At 36.1% G+C, this 23,200-nt stretch overlaps 1 protein-coding gene across 3 annotated transcripts in view; it reads right to left on the bottom strand.

Annotated features, from left to right (window-relative positions):
- Nav3 (neuron navigator 3) overlaps positions 1-23,200 on the bottom strand; it is a 432,474-nt gene that overhangs the window by 86,095 nt on the left and 323,179 nt on the right. For all 3 annotated transcript variants that reach the window (XM_012515124.1, XM_004623749.1, XM_023716139.1), the window contains exons 13-19: positions 18,263-18,395; positions 17,060-17,333; positions 15,548-16,256; positions 13,199-13,693; positions 8,804-8,845; positions 7,203-7,363; positions 1,560-1,748 (exon numbers count right to left, since the gene is read on the bottom strand). In XM_012515124.1, the coding sequence (XP_012370578.1) occupies positions 1,560-1,748; positions 7,203-7,363; positions 8,804-8,845; positions 13,199-13,693; positions 15,548-16,256; positions 17,060-17,333; positions 18,263-18,395 (2,003 nt within the window). The remainder of the gene's footprint in view (positions 1-1,559; positions 1,749-7,202; positions 7,364-8,803; positions 8,846-13,198; positions 13,694-15,547; positions 16,257-17,059; positions 17,334-18,262; positions 18,396-23,200) is intronic.

Raw genomic sequence — 23,200 nt, 5'->3', positions numbered from 1 at the left:
TGAGCAGGAAAGAAACTGCTCAAAAGGAAAGAACTGGGGGAAAGGAGACAAGAAGGAAGGAAGAGGTATATATGTATATACGAGGTAGCTAAGATAATTGTACTACTAATTTCTATTAGTTCATTGAAAGGAAGAGTTAGTGTTTGTATTGTTTGACCAATTTCACATGCCTGCACCTGGTAACCTGGGCAACTTGTTTGAAGGTAATAATATGAATTATAACCATTGCTCATTTCCTATCGTCTTATTATCTCTACAGTATAAAATAAAATACTACAGGAGGCCTGTGTGCGAGAGAATGACAAAGAAGCAGTGATCTTACCTTTCGCCTTAGTTACATTTTCTCTGCTACTCAGCTGGCTCAGGTGATTCACAGGGTATAATCTACTTACTATCTGCCACAGTGAACTCAATGGCTTGGTTCCTATCCCAAAAGGTGGAGGCAACTGTTGCCACCTGACTTAGTGCCAGCATGTTAAATGCATATTGGTGACCTAAAAAACATGAGTCAATTTTCATAGCTTCCTAAACTTTTAGTCAGAAAATATTTTAAATAAGAAGGTAGGAGAAAGGAGAAAGAACAAAGCTTGCTTCAATTTATCCTGCAATAAATGCACGACTGGAGGCTTTAATCTTGGTAAGTTCCAAGATTGTCTATGAAAGTGTAGCTGTTTTAATCTTTGATTTTATTATAATGAGTCTGGATTTCTGTTTGGTTTCATTTTAGTCCTAGTTGATATGTTTTGTAATATGTATATCACTTGTTTCCTTTATGAATAATAAATAAAAATCACTCATGAAATTTTTAAAATGTCTCATTATTAACAATTCTGATATTAGAGGTATTTGAAGATATATAGCTTAGAAAACTTACGTACATGTGACTATTAAGCCTACTGAGTTTTAAAAATAGATTTATTGAATATATTCACATAGGCCTGCACAATGTTAAAGATATTTATTAAATCAGATGAAAATTTTTTTGTCAACGGACAAAAAAATGACTTATGGCATAAAATGTAGGTACAAGGTAAGTTCTAAAATTACATGAGAAACTAACACCAGGGGGAGTTTTTAGGAATACAAATCAGCAAGATGTAAGTTTCATAAGACAGCTTTTCGCGTGTGTCTTTGTGGTCCTTTCACTGAGATACCAAACAAACCATCTACTAAATATTTGACATGCCTGGGAAGTCTCAAAAATTCTGTGCATTTCTATATTAGAAGATTGGTTTTGGGACCGGGGAGATGACTCAGTACAATAAGTGCTTGCCTGGCAAGTGCAAGCGCCTGAGTTCAATACCCGGTTCTGCAATAAATAAATAAATAAATCAAATAAGAAGAAGATTGGTTTTATTTTCTGTTTACTGTTCTAAAATCAGCATTAATCTATACAAATTCTGGGATATTTCCTAATGCTTTCCTGCTTAAGGGATCTCCAAATAAGAATTATATTTATTCATTTATTTCTTCTTCAGTAATCTTTATTCCATGATTGGATAGTTTCACTTTTATGAGTTAAATAAAATCACCTCCACCCTGCTGCTGCTCATGCATACCTTCTTCCATGCTGTCCCTGAATGAGCCTGAGTGACTGATGGCCCGGGGTCTCTCCTCCAGAGACGTGGCACTTCCACAAAGCTGTGCATCATCATAGAGATCAAAGGAAGAGTCTTGGGCAGGGATGCTGTTGGAGCGCATCATGGTGGGGCCGGGAAGATTGAACTGGGACAGGTTTGTTGGACTCACTGAAAAGACATAACACATCAGTCTGCTACACCGGGGCTTGAACAAAGAAAATGACAGTTAAAAGAGAAAAACTGATCCCAATCCTTATTTTAAAAGTGAATTTATGAAGTATGGCTAAGGACGACAGGCAAAGAGTCTGTGAAACTTGAACCATAGACACCATGGAATACTTTTCCTCTGAGACTGTCCTAACAAGTAGTATGTCACTTTGTCAAGCAAAACCACCTGTGCATCTCTCTGGGTTACATTATAAATATAACAATATGATAATCATCAATATGAAGAATATTGTGATTTACACTAAAACCTCTGTTTTGAAATATGAAGTCAAATTTAGAGCAGAAAACTGATTTCCATTTTTAGTATGAATGATCATATTTAGGGAAAATAAATTTGTTAATGATATGTGAAGAAGTAGGCCAAAACTTTTTAAGCTATGAAAAAAACTGCTAAATACTTTCAGAACCTTTGAAAATGTATATCATTGTGTAGAATTGGCTTGATACTTTAAAACTTGCTGTATTTCATTTTGTGACATGGGCACTAGTCTTAATTCTAGAAAATTAATGACTTTCACAGTAAAATAAAATAGTATACATTGTGTAAAATAGTGTACAAAGACTTTTGATGGTGTTTTCCAATGAAAATATACCATAATATTTGACAATAATCAATTAAATTACTGTCTAGGACAGGTTGTGTTGGTGTTGTGTTGTAACAGAAAGGTAAATATTATACAACCCTGATTTCATGAGTGGCCACTAGGACAGGTGATTGAAAGGTGCAAAATTTAATACACAAAGAAAACTTATGTAACAGAAGACAAAAAGAACAAAAAGAAGATTTTGTGATGGAATAGAAAATAGTAAAGGGATTGTAGTAGTGGTTTTGCTTTATGTCTACTCCAAGAAAGTATGAATAGACAGACCAGCAAAGAAAGAAAAAGAAGAAAGAAAGAAAGAAAGAGAGAGAGAGAGAGAGAGAGAGAGAGAGAGAGAGAGAAAGAAAGAAAGAAAGAAAGAAAGAAAGAAAGAAAGAAAGAAAGAAAGAAAGAAAGAAAGAAAACACAAGCAAGCAAGCAGAATTAATGAGCCTTTCAAATCTAGGAGACGCATGAGAATTTCTCCATAGGAGAGAAACAGATGTGGCCGTCTATTAAGGAAAAGAAGTCTATCGAGCGCATCTTACAAGAACTACACACAGCAAAACCACTTTGACACTAAGATTATAACCTTATTTGTGAGGATTTCAGGAGAAATGTGAACTGAACTTTTAAAAACTTCCAAGTCACCCTCTTACCTTTCCTAGTAGAGCTAGATGTAAACCAAATGTAGGATATTGTTTTAGGGAAGAAAAATGCTGTCCTCAGAATGCAGTATCAGTTTGGTTTGTGGAATCTGCCCATATAACTTAGTAGAATAGTTGAAATTTCAGAAAAAAAATTTCATTTGTTTCAAGAATAAATTTTAGAAGTCTGTTATTTCTAGATTTAAATAGTTTGTGTCATTGATGAGTTTTTAAAAAACAGAAATATCATAAACATGTGCACAGTAAGCAGATGACTGAATCAGACGTGAGTCTCAGCTGTGGTGGTCTATGCTTCTCTAGGTAGAGAAGAAAAAGGTGCATTCTGAATGGCTCAATAATGTATTAGAAATAAATGAATACTCAGGGTAAAAAGACGCTTGGCTGCAAAAGCATAGAAACTGTTCTCATGCAAAGATGTCTAATAATCATTCTGTATGCAGAGGACCACCTACCGTGTAGAACTGGGAAAGCGTTAGCGCTAACACTTTCATGCAATAACCCTTGTGACCATGGGAAAAATGAGTATAAGCAATTGCTGTCACTCATGGACCATCACAATTAGTTTTACCAGGTAATGAGAGACCCTGCAGAAACTTGACCAATAAAAAATGAAGTTTCACCCAAAGCCTTAGTTTACATAAGTTATATTCTGATATACTTCTTGAGTGGGAATGGTTTCTAATATAGCTAGCATGTGAAGAAATACCCATAAAATATTGTTTCTTCAGCAGTAGCTTAAAATAACACACAATAAATAACCTACAAGTAGTGTTCTTAAATTTCTAACAATTGTTATGTGTGCATATTACAATAATTTGTGTAAAAAGTTATTTTTACACATTTTAATAGATAGAAAGGATAAAGAGAACATGAATACCATAACTCTTGGATGTTACTAATCATAATATATTTCACTCATTCAGAAAATAATGATCAAACTGAAAACAATGGATGTTCAAAGGAAATGTAATATAGAATACCTCATTCAAATTCAGATAATAACATTTTACATGTTTTTAAAAACGTAAAAGTAGAATAATTTTAATTTCTTATTAAATTTTAGTAGTGCCCCTTTCTTGGCCAATAATTACAAATGCAAGCTCAAGCAATTCGAAAATTCGATCAAACCCTTTAAAACTTATTTTCATGTTTACAGACTAGCTTTTCTGTGTAAAATTACACCGCATAAAAAACTCAGAATACTGAGAGTGTATTTGCTTATAAAATTTTGGTCAGTGATGAGAATATGCATGTGTGGATACTATGGTCTCCTTCCACACAGCGTAAAACTGTTTAGAGACGGGCAATGCAGGCAGGAAGAGCACATTGGAATCTACTGAAATTACCTGAAAATTTACTATTTAGGAAAAGTGTTAGCTAGTGTTAACCCTACAAAGTGACATATGCTACCTTTTTGTAAAAGAATAAAAATGACAAGGTTTCATCTACTGTAGAGTATGATGGGAGGACAGTGCAGTTCTGACTAAGCCTGTCAGTTATGTTGAGATTTTGCTTTGGAGCAGTTGATAGACAGTTATACGTGAAATTATAAGGGAAAGCGAAGAACACAGCTAAGCAAAAGACTTCAATTTGAAGTGGCTGTGTGCTCTGTGCTAACAGGATTTGAGTTTTAGTGCTAAGTAGATGTCAGAGAGAAAGAGAAATTCTGATATGAGAGGTAAGATTTCAAGTTGTGGGCAAGACCTTTATGTTTTTACTAAGAGAAATCTTAGTAAAAACATAAAAATGAGGGGCAGATAGAGAATAAATTGTATGGTCCAGAATTTAGACCTGAAAATTAGAACAATAATAGTTATCATCTCTATCATTTTCAAAAGTAACTTTGTTTATTTACACCGAATGATAATTACAAGAAGAGAAAGAATTTCAGTTGGAAAATTATAGGCGGGGGTGTCAATAAAGTATCAATAAGACAAAGTCTGAAGTGTTTTGAGGAAGCCTATTGATTGTATTGCGATTTGGTTTGGAGTAGTTGATGCTGACAGGATTTGAGCTTTTTATGAGTTTCTTGCCTGCTATGTAGAACTGGGAAAGTGTTAATGGTAATGCTTTCACATAATAACTGACGCTGCTGTGAGGCTTCCAGTAGAATGCACAGCAGACTGAGGCAGGAGATTGCTGTCCTAGGAAGTGGAGCTTGACCTTTATGACTCTTGGCTCCATAGCAATAAAAATATAGGGTGCATCTGATCAGCATTCTACAGAAATAGTTCTACAGAAACAGTTTGTTGTCTGTAAATGTGTAATTCACATTTTGCATTAATTGTGCTTGAACACTAAAAAAAAATGGGTAATCAAATGTGTTCTCCAATGTGCTGTCTCAATTTCTAAAATTGTGTTTGTAAAAATGTTCTAGCTTACCTGAAGTTCATATAACTTTAACACAAACTTGTAAGAAATTATGCAAATAGTTGACCTTCTTGGTAAATGAGGCCTTAATTCAAATTTCAGTTTTATATTATTTTTTTATTTCTAAGCTGAGAATGTCTTTCACATTAAATTGTGTAGTTATTGAATTGTGAGTTATACCCAATTAGACGCAAAGATCACCTAAAGCTGATGAATGTTTTTGTCACAGAGTATAAAATCATTTTACAATAAAATGATTATTTATCAGAGTCTATCAGATCTTCCCTTTGTATTTTTTAATGCTCATTTTTTGTGCATACTCTAGAAGTCCCTCTTTATAATATGACCTAGACATACTTACTACATGAGAAAACCGAGAAAACTCAGGCTTGTACAAGGTCAGATATAACAAAGGGTGAGGTTTTTCTTGAAAGACAATTGAAAAGAAGGATTTGAACAGAATAAGAGTAGGAAAATGGCATAAGGAGTCAACTACTCAAATATCAATTAATGAAAACAGTTATAGGTGATATACAGCTTGGACATCAGTTTATAGGTGATATAAAAATTAGCAAATTTATAGAAGTAAGATGATTTGGGTTTGCTTCAAATAGTTCATGAAATTAGATTTTGTTTTATGTTCCCAGAGCTTTAAAAAAACATTTCAATTTTTTTTTTGAAGTTAAAAACAAAGTTATTTGCTATGCTATGTAGCTATGACTTAAAGTAAATATGATCTATGCTTCCTTTGGAATTTATAGTGTGAAGAAGCCTCCTCACGGTGTGGAATAAGCAATGAAAACTTGCAAGTGATAAGAATTAATTAGCTCATATAAAACCATGACCAAAATAATTGCTTTTAATTGCGAAAAGCCTGATTTGGAAGAGTTATGACAGAAAGAAATATGGATGAGCCCCGCGTGGTGGAAAGTTGCAACGTCTATATTATTGAAGAATATGGACCATCTTGGAGGCAATACTATAAACAACTTTTTCAAGTGAAAAGAGAAAAAAAAACATAATGACACTGATTCATATGTGATATTATAGAAGCTAAAGGATAATCTATTTGTGGAGTCAACAGATCTGTTAAATTATAATTGGCATATTTAAACTTATTGTCTTGTCACTCTTCTCTGTTTTCTATGACATGTATGCAAATGATTTTCTACTTCCTAAAATGATGCTAAGTAGCAAGTAATCAATGGATAGCATAACAACTTATTTTTTTTCATTGTATTTATCTAAAAATGTTTAGGGAATATTTTCCAAATAGGAACTCATTTATTTAAGGAAAGTTTAATTTTAATAATTGTAAGGAAGCAATCTCCCAGCCATTTCATTGCATGTCCTTTTTGTCTCTAATAATTTCTCTATCTTGTCTTTCTACAATATGATTATTAATCTGGTTTCAAAAAGTTTCAACAGTTTAAAAAATAAGGAAATGCTTTACTGGTTTTAAAGAGGTTCCTAAGATACAGTGCATAGTTTGCTAGGCTTTAACTCGGGTCTTCTGGGACAGACTCCTGCCTCTCTCACTTACTAATGGAGAGATTTTTTTTGAAGTCAAATAAGTTTCTGCATCTCAGATCAAAATACAACAATGAAGACTGTGTGTGTTCAGCATTTGCTGTAAATAATTAACAACATAATGTTCATACATTATTGTGAACTATAAACTGCAATGTAAATAATTTTTACGGGGCAATAACAGAGTTCACATGGTAGCGGGTATGAAATGAACAAAACACAATCTACACTTTAGAATATTTTACCCAAGTTGGAAAAGTGGTATTTTCCTGTAGTAGAAGATGACATGGCAGAAGGAGAGACCAGAGGCGACTGGCTGCCGGTATCCTGCAGGCCTCCAGTAGAATGAGAACGCAGCCACTCTTTGCCCTCTTCTTGGTTGGCCTGCCGAGATGACGGGGTGTATCTGCAAAACAGCACAGCTAAGATACTTGAGCACATCCACTAGGGCAAGGCAATGCCAGGACAGGAAAACAACTGAGAGGAGCGCACTCACTACTTCAGACTGAACAACAATCGCAAACAGATTGAATCTAATTAGAATTGCTCAGTTCTTCCAGATGATTTGACACCATCTGTTTGAATCCCACAGGAAAAGAGGCATTTGCGAGGAAAATTATGCTTCTGTGAGATAAGAAACTGAAAATCATAAGCAATGAGCAGACATCCAAGTTAGGCGAGAAGGACCCAGAAGTACAAGGCTTGAACAGGCATGATGTGGGTGAAAGCAAAGACCAAAACGGCAGACAGTGGAGGACGAAAACCAAAGGAGTGGAGGGATGGTCACGGAGAGGCGTAGGTGATGGGACACTCATGGATGGCAGGTTGGTTGCTTTTTTCAGAGGAAAATCAGTGCTTTGTTAAAACGTCATTTAATATAATATCTATAGCTTTAAAGAAGTAGAGGAAATGCGCTATTTTATTGGAATTATTTAAATAATTTTCTAGATCAAATTTGGAAACAGTATTTGTCAACTCTTTGTTCTTGTTAACAAATTCAACAGAGAAAGGATAATGCAGAAAGTCCTACTCTGACCAGTACTCCCTGTTTCTTCAGAGTAATTAAATTCTTATTCCCAAAGACTGGGCAGTTTATTATGTTTATAGTACTCACTATAACATTTTTTCTGTATCATTAGCAATTTATTCTATATATCCCCCTCAGAAAAAAATGGCACAATATGACCATGAATTAAATTTCCACTTTATTTTTTATTATGAGCTGGGAATTTTTTGAGGTTATTAAATATTATTAGATTTATTCAAATTTACATTCAAATGATACCAGCACAGCTGAAAAACAATAAGTCTTTGTATTTTTTAGCAAAAGGGTTCTATAATCATACCTTCCTTATAGTACTGCCCTGTTATGATGAAAAAATGTTTCCTTTGTTTCAAATTAGAGCATTTTCCCAATTTTAATCATTACTAGTTACATCTGTAGACTACGTGGGTTTTGAAGTTTCACAAGCATGTGTCTCCAAGGTACAAAAGTTAGGGAAATAATGTTATTCTAATTTGGAGAATTGAGTTGTGCATGCTAGCAAAGGTTGGTGCCCCTTTTCCAAGCAAGGCCTGTGATAAGACTTTAAAAAAGTCACATTTCTTCAAAATAGTAATATTCATACTGGACTTAATTTAATTTGAGTCACCTCTGGATTTCTACTGCTATCTCTTCCTACAGGACATCACTAATTCCTCAGGCCAGAGAAAGCATTCAGATTTAGTGGGTTCATCCACAATGCCAGGTGCTACATTACAAACAAAGAAAGAAGAGAGACAAGCACACAAACTTTACATAACAACAGAAAAAAAAAGCAGCAATTGTGCTGAGAGAAATATATACCTTAGTCCCTTTTTGGGGAGTGTATTTCTGTCAAGCTGCATGCTGTTAAAACAAAGAAAATCCCTAAGGACATAATGTAAACAAAACTTTCAAAGTATTCATCAAACAAAAATGTTCCTGTGAACTACACACAATAGCTTTTGGGTCACACACACATAAAATGCTTAACTCATTGGAAAATGCCACCCGAGTATGATTTCCATCATTGCAATACACATTGAGCTTCTTTCTAAGCTAGTAGTATTCATTGATACTTTGCTAATGGGATTACTGAAAAACAGATTAAATCCAGTTAGCAGAATTGTCTCTGGATTGTTTTGACCTTATGCGATGGAGTTCTCCTTTGCCTGTGCGACTGACTAGACTTTTGCTTTAACTTCATATTCACAAGCATCACAATGGTGGCAATGACAGATCTGCTCTAAATTAAAGTGACAACTTCTGATGATCAGAGAGGATGAGGAGCATCATTCAGTGTCTATCTTTTGTCCTCAAATTAGCTTAAATCAAAAGTTTGATTTATTTCCCACTAAGAGAAGAAATGTAGTATGCAATGAGAATTTTCTTAAAATGATAATTCTGCTGTCACTAATTTATCTAAACAACTTAATGAAATTCAAATATATCATTTTTTTAGAAATTATCAATCAGGTATTGAAAGGAATATAGACTTTTACCATATCTATTTTAAAGAACTGTTAGCTATTCTTAAGATGGAATGAAAGATATATTTAGATTAAGTGAGAAATGGCCTCTCTACAAGAGAGGAAAAGAGGGTATACAAGAGCAAATGGGACAAGCCTACGTTCTGTTATAATTGTTGACATGTGGCTACACAAAGAATAAAATTAATTTAAATGTGTTGAATTTTTGCTCTCTTTCTTCAGAATCTCAAATGATTGAAATTAAATACATAGGATATGAACAATGTGAATGATATAACATGGATGCAAACACATTGAAAGCTGAACCACTCAAGCTCAAAGCTAAAATGTTTTCTTCTCTACCTACTCCACTGGTTAGCACACAGTGGACAGCAGCCAAAGGCTTTATGCAGCTTCACTGAGAATGCACACTTAATTACCATATTAAATAGCGCCTTTTCCAGCATCCACTATACTTTGTCCATAATAATTTAATAGTGTAAATAAACAAGCCAATAAAAAGAAACATATTGGAAAAATGTGATAAGCTTTTTCCAAACACAAACTACATTATGCTGAAATATTCATGTGATCATGAGACACTTTAAAGATTACCTTTTTTTTGTATAGAAATTAAACTTAACCTTGCAGAAAAAATTTCAAAGTAGGTATTATTTTACCAACTGTATCCTGTTATATAAAAGGATACAGGATACAGTTTATATGTCACTGAGTAATTTGAAAAAAATCAGAAAAGTACCTTTAAATGAAAATATAACTTAAAGATTTATGTAGAGTTGGATGAATCTGGATATTAATAATTTTATAATATAGAACTTTCTGGAAACATTCAAGGATTGCTGTTCATAGGCTAGTAAGGGCCTGGGGTACTATCAATGAGTGACTCAATCAAGGCCCTATTTGCCTAGATAGATAAAAACACATCTGTCACATTTGATATTTAATGAAAACCAGAGATATGCACAACTGGTTATTGTTTTAAAGTTTTGGTTATATCACAAAAACAAAAAGTAAGCAAAATATATGTGGACTAATTAGGGCTGAAGGACCACTAATGACCTAAGGCAGTTGTAGAGGAAAAATTGTAAAAAAAAAATATTATTTCATCATTTATTTTTAATAAGTAAAATTCAAAATCTGCATGAAAGAAAATTCACTGATTTTTATAATGCAATGCTATAAATATTAAAGTATTCTAAAGGAAGGCATGAATTTACATATATCTTTATTTCCATGAGTATTTCTTCCTAATTTGTCATTATTATTATTGTATTTTAGGGAAGGGTGTACAGGGTGTTCAGGGTCTCACTACTAGGTTGGACTTGTAGTAATTCTTCTGTTTATAGCCTCCCAAGTGTTGGGATTACAGGCACACGCCACCATGCCCAGTCTCAACTGCAGTCTCAGCGCGCCCCAGGGGTGGGCCCGGCACGGGGATTGAATCCCCTGCCCTTGCACCTGTTTGCAGGTGCTGTAATCTGCTGAGCTGTTTGGGAGGCCCTATTTTGTTTTAAATAATTATACTTTAACACACTTTTCCAAATATGACTCATTAATTTCAGTACCATTCCCTTTATTCTGCAAAGTAAATTTAATTAAGGCAGGATCATCAATTTCTATACATGTAAATTTTTAAAAGGGTCATAAACTTCCTTAATCTGCTTTAAAGTTTGAAAACAAGCTGCTGTTGCTTGCATTCATGTGCTTAAAAAATGAAAGTGTACAACTTTTTAAAACAAAAGTTATTTCAATCCAATATATTGCTGTGAGGTATGAATTAGTAGTTTTATTTGACATTATACCTATGCACATTTACTTTATACTGCTTAATTTTAATAATACTACATATTAAAAATCAAAGTGAAAAAAATTTTACAAGAAAAATTTAAAGTATATTTTAGAAAAAGTCTTTATTTAATTAGAATAACATGAAGTTGTCCTCATTTGTAAAATTGGGCTATTTCCAAGATGGAACAACTGTTTAAAAAATAGATTTGCTTAGAAGCAGTGTGTATTTATTAGCATATTTGTATAGTAGAAATTTATACAGGCTTCGGCTAAGATATAGATCAGATTAAAATGTTAAAACCGCATTTCATTTACAGATATGAAACTTATCAATCTTAACATTTAGTTTTGATCTAGGCATTACTTGGTTATAACTGGATGCCTGACTATTTTGGAGCCCTTATATCTGAAGGCTGAAGCATTGCTTGATGATTAGAGGGACATCGTGTTGCAGTCATCTTTATGATTTGGGAAAAAAAAAAAAACAACCCAACTATTTTGGAGGTTAGTTCTGGAAAGTGAATGATACTGCTTTTAGCATGCCTGATTTGATTTCCAACTTGCTACTTGGATTCTTCACATCTGAATATACAATAAAGGCTCAGTTATTAAAATTGTTAATATAGGTTCAACGTAATTTATTTTATATGTGACAGATGAAAATGCACATGCCCTTTCAAAGTGCTGAAATTAGAATCTCAAGGGCTCTAGGAAGTGTAATATTTTTGATTAAAAAATTCAATTGCTGGCTTTCTACATGTTGTCTCTAACAGCAAATGTAAAAAGAAGATGCATGCACTGCACCTTCTATCACCCAGTTGTTTGTCATATTTGTCTAGGCCCAGCCTTGTTAGAGAAAATACATACTAGAAAGTGGGGAGAGAGCAGTGGGAGCCCCTAGGTTCAAGCCCAGCAGATGTACTGTAAACCTATGTAGGTAAGGGCTTAATTGATATTTTAAAAGAAATATTTGAGGAGGAAGGCTGGAAATCTAGACTATAGGAGATACTGCAGCCTCCACATCAGAGAAGGGTTTACAGGAAGCTGTCACCATTTTGGGGAACTAGCAATGCTTTTCTCGAAGAACACGATCAAGACGCGTGGCCAAGACCACTCATGCAAGCTTTCTGCATGCCAAGAAAAATATTAAAATTTTCAGTAAAAAGGTGGCAGCTTGAAGACATTTTCCTGGAGTTAGGTTCTGTTCTCAGTTATGTAAGAAAGGATTTTTTGGAGGGGGACATGAATCTAGATTCATCCTATACGACAGTGATATTGTCCCATAAGTACATATATTAGGTAAGAATGGTGCATTACATTCTCTATTTTAGGTTTAAGAAATTGCAAAATCAATGGATACTCTTGTTATAAGATCAGTTTTCAAGACACCTATTAAAATGACACCGGAATAAAATTTTCTCTAAGAATGCGTGGCTGAAAACTGATTTTTCCCCACCTCAATAAAGATCCCCTTCCCACAGTGATTCATCTGTTATTTTTATAGAAGTGCAAATAAAGCACATTTAACACAGCAGTCAAAGTACAATGGTAGAATGCATTTAATTATTTTTTTCAGAAAAGGATCAAATTATGATAAGGAGCTTGTGTCAGCCTAGTATTCAAGCCAAATTATTAAGACAACCTGAGAAGACAGCATTTGATTTATAAATGCATGACTTAAGTACTATTCAAATTGCCTGCTGGCAATGAGTGTAAGTAATCCAGTCATCCTGTCTCCCACGGTTCTAGTCCTCCGCAAACTTGTTAATAAGAGTAAGCACCAAGCCCAGTTTTGTCATCGCATTTCCTTTCAGTCTTTTGTTGCTGTGCACGTTGGCTCTCACACTGAAATCAAGGGACTCTAATGGGGGAGGGGCAGGGGCAAGGCAGAGTGCAGGGAAGGAGGGGTGAGGACTCCATGGATGCCTGCAGGGAAGCTCACCTTTCTGAGAGAGTAGATCTCACACTACCCGTTCTCATGAGCAGGCTCTGCACCTCGTGAGCACCTGTGGTCAGTCCAGACAAGGAGCCGTGATGGCTGAGGGGCAGGTCAATGGACTCCGAGCTCGTATGGAGGCTAGTCATGGACTGGTAGCTCGGAGTGTCCTTGCTGCCGGCAGAGGCAGAGGAACTGCTCAGATTGGCAGCCCACACCAGACCACCTGATGTGAAAGAGTGAACCGATGCTGGGCTGGAGGCCAAAGAGTGACTTAAGCTTATAACATCTGTCGTTAGGTCTGAGGGTTTATTGAAGAGAGGGCTGCTGCCGCCACTCAGCCCACCAGCACTGCCCATGCTGCCCGTCCCCGACGACGGTGACTCCAGACTGCCTTGCCGCGCTAATGTGGTACTAGGGCTGGGCACTACTGAGGAAGATTTCACCCCCTCAGTACTAGGTGCAGAGGCAGATTTGCCCCCTGCCTTGGCACCAAACAACCTAAAAGAAAAACAAATAACAACTTCAGTTGTTCCACGAAACTGATATCCACATGTAATACTCAGAGTAAGGGTAAGCAGAGCCAAGGGTGCACTGGCGCACTGAGCCGCCACGCACTTCCTGTCTCTGTTAATGAACGCATAAGCTTGGACCGTCTAGTATCAAGGGTAAATTGGTGCTGTGTTGCTACCCAGGGGTGGGGAGAAGAGGACAAGTTGGAACATGACAGTCCCTGAATTTCACAATTGAAGCACTTATACGAATATTTTATTCATATCTTAGGACCATTCTTGTGGTCACCTATTTAAAGAACCATTAGAATGAAACAACTTCTGCGCATTCGATGTAGAAAACTGAAGTGTAATTTTCTCTTTGTCTTTTTTCCTTTCTTAACTGTTGATTAAAAATCTTGAAGAAAAAATAAGTGCTTAAGGCAAGGTTAAGGAAGTCATGTTGACCACTGGGTGGCGGGGGAGACTGCTGGGAAGCTGGTTGGAAACATTGGCAACGTGGGTGTTTGTCCACATTTTCCCGGGAAGGGACAGAGGGCTTTACATCAGTTGCCAGTGCTATTCAAAAGCATACTGAAAAGAGTGGCTTGAAATATAGCAGGTGCTAAGTCAGATATTGGAGTTTAGTTCAGAAAACATTTTAGTTTTGTAAATGAAGTAGATGATACAATCAAATTCATGTAAATATGGAAATAGTGATATGAAGCAATGGCATGACTACTAATTCAATTGCAATGAAATCCATATTTCCTACAGTGAAATATTTTGACGAATATGAGAAATTGTTTCATAGGTAATGGGCCACAGGAGGGCACTATTGGCTTTTACTTACACAACAAAAATATTTACACCCACTGAAATACCTAATTTATCCTTCACAATGACAATCAATGTTTCAAATAGTTTTTCAGGATTAACATTTGTACTGAGGCATAAAAGCTCTATATTTTCAAATAACAATATATAACATTGTTTGACTCTAGGAGTGAATGTTTTAAGACACTTAATTTCCAAGATAACATAGTTCTTGCCGTAGTCAGCAGAATAAAACTAAACATTAAATGTTGAACAGGTCTTGAGGTATAAGCCAGGCACTATCACTTCATAGAGGAGAAAACAGACTCAGAAATGTTTTGCTATCTGTTCAAAGTCTTTGGCTTCATATGTTTGACTACTAAAGATAAACCTAGTACAGAAGCCAATCCGGTTGCTTACCAGATGCAAGTCCTGGCAAAGAAACCTACGGAGAGCTACAAAACCTAGCTCTTATCATGTTTTAGCCATCCAGGAGATTTCAAATTCTGTCAATCAGATCATAATCTGCTCTGCTTTCATATGTCATGAGATGGTATAATAAATCTGGCCAATTTAACCCACCTAAAGGAGCACAGCCTCAACCATATTCATGAACATCAATGCACTAAGAGCCAGAGAGATAAGAATTACTAGAGACAAATGTCAATAGCCATAAAGACCTCCTTTGCATTGTTCAGCAATTATGGGAATGAGGAATGGAAGTCAACTGAAATTGTAGAAGCTACCACATTGTTTAATCACTAGCTGTGGGTACTGCCATGTGATTTTAAGTTTCTCACATATGCTGTTTTTCTGTTAATATTATAATGACAGTGAAATCTTAAAGTCTCACCATTTCTCAAAATGAGGACCAGTGTTTGAGCTAGCTACTTATCTGATCTTAGAACACTCTGTATTTTAACACATTTTAAAATACATTTAACTTAGTTTACAGATGTTTAGAGTATGATATTCATTTACATGTATCCGATAGATGTAACATACACATCCTTTTATAGTTTCCCAGCATCATTTTACATGTCCTTACCTTCGGAATGTAGGTGAGGCGATATCTGGATACTTGGAGCCTGGCTGTCTCAGGCCTTGGGTACCACAGGCACTGGCAGAGGTGGGGCTGGACTTGGGGGAACCTGATAAAGAAACACTCTCGGAATCAGAGACTGCTACTTTTTCCTTCTCTTTGTCTGTTTGGTTCACGGTGACAGGACTGGAGCGCCCCGACCCAATCTTTGTCGGTTCTCTCAGCTTGGAGGTGGTGGCACCAGCCGACTTGCTGCTGACATTGGAGTCAATGCTGCTGGTGCTGGACCTGTGGCCACCTCTCCCGGGAATGCCACTAGTGCTGGACTTTGATGGGCGGGGCAAGCTGCGGTACTGCAGGGTTGTCTTCGAGCTCACATGCAGTACAACATCATCCTGGTTCTGGGACCCATCTAGACTGGTTTTTCTCCCTGCATTGGACTTCCCGCCAATGGCAGCAGATTTGGGGATTTTGCCCAGAGTTGCTGAGCCACTTGTGATGGTTGCCCCACTGCTAGTGATCATTGTAGATGACCCAACTCCGCTCGGCTTCTTAAATCCAAAAGAGCTGGTGGCAGTCGACCTTCCAATGCCTGATGGGGGCTTTTTCCCCTCATCCCCACTGCTTTTTCCAGCATCTGAAGGAGATCTTTGTAGAGATGATCCTTTCAGGGGAGTTTTCCCTTTCTCTGAAGCTTTGGCGTCATCTGTTTTCCCTAATTAATGATAAATACACAAACATATGTGCCTGCATATTTTGATATCAGAATACCACCTCCTAAACAAAGTATAAAATGTGAATCCATCTTTAAGTGGCTAAAATTTCTACATCAGTTGCTTTGAATCTAACTGGGCACATATCCCAGAGTAGGAAGATGACTGAGTGGGTAGTTACAAAAATTTGGGCGTCTGAGGAAATATAATGAGAGATCAAGGATATAAAATACTTAATTTTGCTACTTAAATACCTATAAGATGATTACATTAGAAACAATTCATAATGTCTGTACTTTGGATAGCAGTATTTTTATTTGTGGGAATCATCTAATGAACAGCATTCTCAACCCTTGTCAGTGTGACTGAGTGCTTTTTTTACCCAGAGTTTGTGGTGAAACTCAGTAGCATAAGGAACATAAAGATTGCAAGCTTTCCCAAATGTAGAAACAAATGAAGGCTTGCATTGCTTGGTTAGTAGCCCTGTTTTACTCTCACAAGGCCAGAAATGACCACAACATAGGACATACAGGAGCCCTGAATTTTCAGGGTGCTCTCTAAAAAATGTCTACACTGTTGTACTTATGTGAACTAATGTGATATAGTGTGTGAAATTTAGATTTAAAGAACTACTTAACTTCATGGAGAAGAACCTAATTTTAAAAATAAATGAGTGAATGAATGAATGAATGAATGAATGAATGAATGAATGAATGAATAGATTTCTTAGAAGTGAAGACAAATCTTGAATGGAAACTCTAGATTGAAAGGACTTGGTGAGGCGGGTGTCGAGCGACAGGCCTACCAGGGGTCTTGAGCGCACCGGTTCCCGCTTTCTGTCTGGCCGGAGTGTTGCCCTGGGCAGACACGCCTCTCCGCCAGGAGCCTGTCTGCGAAACAGCCAGGGAGGCTTTCTGCCCGGCCTTCTCTGACTCCTCGGGGACACCGGCGGAGGAGCCACTCTTCCACTTGCTACCACCATCACCATGGCTGTCAAAATCCTCTTCTGTTTTTTTCAGCTCCTCGGGACCATCCCAGGTCTCTTCTGCTGTTGAACGTTTCTCTGAATCTGTCTTTGGCTACAAAGAAAAAATGGTTCAGAAAAACCCTGATATAGGAAAATTGTGAAGTGTAAGTTTCATACTGCAATACACTTTCAGACAAATGATTTAAGATTTAAAAAAGAGGGATTGATTTATGCTTCAAAATAATTCCTCAGACAATCAATGTCTTCATTTAGGTTTCATTAATTTCAGCCACATAATTCTCACTTGTGCATATTAAGGAATGTCAGGATAAATATGTGCAGAATTCTTTAATGAAACTCTCTGGAGAGAATGAAATTTTCTATGTTCAAAGTAATGATGTAGCTGGTGGGGTGGGGGGGGTGCATTCCAGCAATCCCAGCACTTGGGAGGCAGAAGCAGGATTTCCCAAAGTCAGCCTGGGCTCCAGAAGTGAGTTCAAGACCAGCCTGTATTACACAGCAAGACCTTGTTGTGAACAAACAAAAAGTAACCAACACTATAACAAGATAAAGCTTAATTATTTATTGTAGATTCTTGATTTAACAATTCACATAGAGATGGTTTATTTTTTTCAGAAATCAATACAAAATCAATCAATAATGTAAAGTTATCAAAATAATTTTCATATATTTAAAGCAAATATATCAATACCAGAAGATACAGGCCAACACCAGTCTCTGTGAATCATAGTGTAAATATATATATATATATATATATATATATATATATATATATATATATAATCTTTCAATGATCAAAACAGTCTGACATGTACAATTATAGCTAGTGAGTGTTACAACATGAGTTAAGACTAAAATGAAATTCTTCCAGGCCCAGGGTGACAAAGTGAGACCATGTCACAAAGCAGCCTTACACACTTTGAGGGATTATGGAGCTATGCTACAACTTAAGCCAATGCAGATTAATTTGGGCTAAGAAACCAGTAGAAGCAGTAGAAACAAAAAGAGGGCCATTGTCACCTGAGTGCTCTTCCTGGAGGGCACAGTGATGTTGGAGTAAGAGCTGACTGAGGATGTGGTGTTCAGGTCATCAGTGCTGATGTTATCGAGGGTGTCACTGAGTCCACTGCTCACAGAGCTGCTGTCATCCCAGCTAAAGGCAAGATATCAGAGTCATGAGCCAAGCACAGGCCTGCAGTGCACAGCCCTGCCATTACTGTTCAGCTCTTATCTATTAGAAAGTCAAACAACTCAAAAAAAAAAAAAATCTTACAATGAGACATTACTCTTTCCCTTTTGGGAAATGGTATCTGAAAATGACATTATCTACTACCGAGAAAGAACCAGTGTCTGAGGCAAATCTCACGTCTAGGGCAATATTTGTGGGATGAATGAAAACAATGAGACAGATATTTCATGTTATCAGGAAAGAATAACACACTGAATACTTTGTTTTCCCTGGAAAAGCAATCATGGGTCATAAAGCAGATAAGAATTAATTCTTTTTCAAAGAAATGAAAAGCCCATGCTGTGGTTAGGAACCAGCCAGTCATTCTTCATTCTTTTTCCTACCTTGTAACTATTTCCACTCATTCACTAAGTCTTAAATATTGAAAGTCATTCAAATATGTCACCTCTCCTGCCATTTCTGGTAATTGAGAGTAATATTTAATGGCTGCTGTCTGCTCCTCACAGTCTTTGCCATTACGGCTTCACTGGCTAGGTCTGGGCCAGTGATCAAGAATTCATGTTGGGACATGACAGTGCACTCTTACACTCTTTCAAAACTCCTGTCCCAGTTACTGTGTCCCTTTTCCCTCACAGTTCTCAAATAAATCCATTTGAAGTGTAAAATATCTGAAATTTATACGTTTTTTATTTTGATCTAAACACAAGTAAATAAAATGGGCTATAGTACTGTGCATGTGCAGGCTGACATGTACAACTTTATTTAGGCAGCATGTTAAATTATGTAGAAATAATGAAGAGTAAATACGCTAACCTGGAGGAGAATTGGAACTCTACTGTACAAAAAGGAGGGCAGCAGCCTTCTCGTCTGCTGACTGGGCTACAGGTTCTCATCTCAAGCTGCTGTGATAAACACCACTTATTTGTTGTCCTTTAAAATATATTTTTCCAGCACTAAATATAGATATTGTATATGACAAAACTAAGCGTCATACAATGGCCATGTTGGATAAGAACCTCCCCTAAAACCCCAGAATGAAGAAAGCATTCAAAATGAAAGCATAAACAAACCACAGAGAGTGATAAGCTGAAAGAATGTTATGGACCGTATCATTAAGTACATGGAAAATAGCAAAGGTATATAACAATCACAGAGAAGCTAAATTTAAAAAGTAATAAAAACTGAATTTATAGCAGTCATTAATGAATATTTCTTCTTAGATGTATATTTTATTGAAGATTTTATCTACCGACAGTATAAAATATCATACCTAGCAGACATTTATAAATCAAAGTATTATCGATAATAACTATATTTTGAATGTGAGTAAAAGAGTATTTTGTACTATAACAAATATCTATTACTCATGGCTGCCTAAATTTATTGCATGCCGCCCATAAATCTTATTTAGATAATTTCTCACATAATGAGCTATATGACTCTAAAGTATAACACAAGCTTTCCATTCCTAGAGTCCCTTACTGGCAGACAAGGCACCCAACACAGAGCCTATCTACAATCACATTCATGGAGTCACAGAGTAGACACCAATGTAACGTGGCAGAATCGTACAAGTTCATCTATCAGTCCACAGATTCACTTACTACTTTCCTTTGAGCAATGGCAGGCACCCAGTTTCCAATTCTAAGTGTCAGAGGCAATCACGGAAGGTGGCAAAACCTGAGGATATGCTTTTCTCACATCCTACAAAGACTTTGATTTCTCATTTATCCCTGAGATTTAAAGTCTTCTAAAATATCTACTTCCTAAAATACACCAAGGTAGATTCTGCAGTTTACGACAAAGAATCCCAACTAAAGTAGTCATTTTAAACTACTACCTATTTCTTCATTTTTATACCCTTTAGTTTTTCATAATGGTTAAATAATTCCTACAATATTTTCTCATAAGAATATGTGTTTGCAAATTATGGAAATACAAATGCACACATTGATGACTACTAGAATAATGTAAACCTTATGTTTCTCGACATCTATCATGAAAATTAGAAGATAAACCACAAAACAGAAGAAAACATTTACAAGAGCCTTTATCTGATGAAAGACTACTATCCAAAGGGCAAAAGTAATCTTAAAACTCAATAGTAAGAAAATGAACAAGTTGATTAAAATGGGTCAGTAGCTCAGTAGATATCCCACTAAAAATAGATACACAGATGGTAAATACGATAATGAACATCAGCCAACACCATGTGTATCATAGGGTTGCAAATTAAGGCACTGCATACCCCATGTGCCTACTAGAGCAGCTCAAATGAGAAACATTAACAACACCATATGCTGGTGAAGATTGGAAGGAGTATACCCAGTATTCATTTAGGAACAGAAAAGACATCTCAATGGTGGCTTCTTACAAAATTAAAAATATTCTCACGATTAGATCCTTTAACTATATTCAGGTATTCCAATTAAGATGAGAATACATGTCCACACAAGAAAGTCTGAACATAGATATTTAGAGTAGCTTATTCATAATTCCCAAAACTTGGAAGAAACCCAGATGACTTTTATTAAGTAAATGGATAATCTGTGATGGATCCAGATGATGGAATAGTATTAGGCACTAAAAATGAGATATGATGTCATGGAAAGAAATGGGAGACACATCATGCACATCACTAAATAAAAAAGCCAACCTCAAAAGGCTACATACTGTGTGATTCCAACTACATAATATTCTAGAAAAGACAAATATGGAAACACTAAAACAATCAATGCTTGGCAGTGGTTGAGGGAGAGATGAATAAAAGAAACAGAATTTTTAAGCTAGTAAACTCTTCTTTATAATACTATAATTGTGGATGTATACATACACATTTTTCTAGATACATGGAATACTCAACACCTATCATTTGTTTCTAGGTGGAACCTTCAAATCTTCATGGAATGGGTAATTAAAGTTTGTGGTGGAGTCATGGTCTACTGTTGGGATTAAAGGTGTGAGTGCTACTCCTACCTTGGGGCAAGGACCCTGTATAGAGTCTAAGAGAGGAAAATAAGCTACTCAATCCTTCCCTTTTGGCTCTTGTTGATTTTTCTGTCTTCTGCCACCATGAACTCTTGCCCCTCTTCCATGCCAGCCTGCCTTGGAACCAGCTGATTATGGATTGAAATCTCCAAAACTGTGAGCTAAATAAACTTTTCCTCCTTTAACCTTGGGTACCAGACGTTTTGTCTCAGCAATGAGAGAAAAGTAACCAACCCAAGCACCAAGAGTAAACATGAATAGAAACAATGAACTTTGGGTAAAAAAGATATACCTGATAGTTTATCAATTACTTCATTACCATTCTAATGGAGGATATTGTTATCGGGAAAGGCTTTGAATGTATGGGGTCAGGGTCAGACGGGAAATCTCTTAATTTGTTTCTTAAATCTGTTCTACAAAATAAAGTCTATCAATAAATGATGGAATCTCCCTTATGTCCCAGCCTACTTCTCTAGCCTAAGCTCTGCATGTACTTGGACTGGAGTTGACTGGAAATGTGTTCAGTTCCCACCAACTGCCATCATGTTTCCAACCTGTCTGTGATGGAGTTCTCCTCTCTGACTGTGTGGCTCAACCACACTTAGTCCCAGAAGTATTTTCACTCTCTGTTCTCGGGAGGGATGAGGTCGCTACCCTCTGCACTGCCATCACACCCTGCACATTCCTCCAGGCATGGGTTTAGCATGCTGTTTTATGAATCTATAAATTGGGCTTAAGTAGATCATTAGCATGTGAGTTTCCAGAGCTCAGCATTGTTATTTTCTTTCAATCACTCAGGAAAACATGTAACATTTAAATGTTGAATAAAACTCTCAAATTCACTAAGATTGCAAAGAAAATAGTTACGAAAGCAAGCTTTCATATTTACACGAGTTTTTAAAGGAATATCTGCCAGAATATGCTATGTATTCAAATACATTCAATTCAAGAATAAAATTACCCAGGGTAGTAAAGTTTTTAATAAGTTTTTTAAAAGTAACTCTCCAGCAGACATATGTCAGTATCTCTAAAAGTTGCTTTTTATCAATATAAATCCTAACATCAATGAAGTTTAAGGTTAAATGTAACAATTAGTACTTTAATAATTGCTATTACTAATGTACTGTTTAAAAAAAAACCCAGCTCTTGGGAGGCAGTAAATAGGAGAATCACTGTGAGTCCGATCTAATAGTAAAACCCTGAATATCTTGTAGACCCTTCTGTAACATACAAAAAATAAAATAAAATAAAAATAAAAATAAAACAATTTAAAGTCTCCAACAAACACAATGCCTTTGTGGTTAAAACTATGATCATTACATACTGCAATCATGCCCTCATAAAAAAATAAAAATTGAACAAAAAACTATACAAATGAAAGGCTCCAAAATAAATCCTTTAGTTTCAATCTTTCAAAAAATGAAAATTTATTATTCTAGAAAGTTGAGACAAAAAAAAAATTTGCATTTAGTATTGTGGAAAAACTATGGTGTCATAAGATTAGTGTATTAGAAGCAGTCTTTCTCAGAAGAATACTGACAGCATGGTCACTTCAGCGTGTAGTTCTGACTTTTCTGCCCCAGAGCATTGTGTCTTGATTCTATATTAACATTTATCGATTTTTGTATTCATACTGTGTCAGTTGTTTACAAAATATCAAGAGCCTAGTGCCAACCTCTGTTTGGCTCTGAGAAGGGCTTCCATTGAAACGTGAAGATACAACATGAAACAGGAAGCTGGGAGAGGGGAAGGCCAGGTTTCCTCTTTACAGTAACTTGCTA

The sequence above is a fragment of the Octodon degus genome, unplaced genomic scaffold, assembly GCF_000260255.1.
Source record: "Octodon degus isolate 3935 unplaced genomic scaffold, OctDeg1.0 scaffold00004, whole genome shotgun sequence".
NCBI classification, from domain to species: domain Eukaryota; kingdom Metazoa; phylum Chordata; class Mammalia; order Rodentia; family Octodontidae; genus Octodon; species Octodon degus.
Note: the sequence above shows the minus strand (reverse complement) of the source record. Positions and strands in the feature narration are given on the sequence as shown.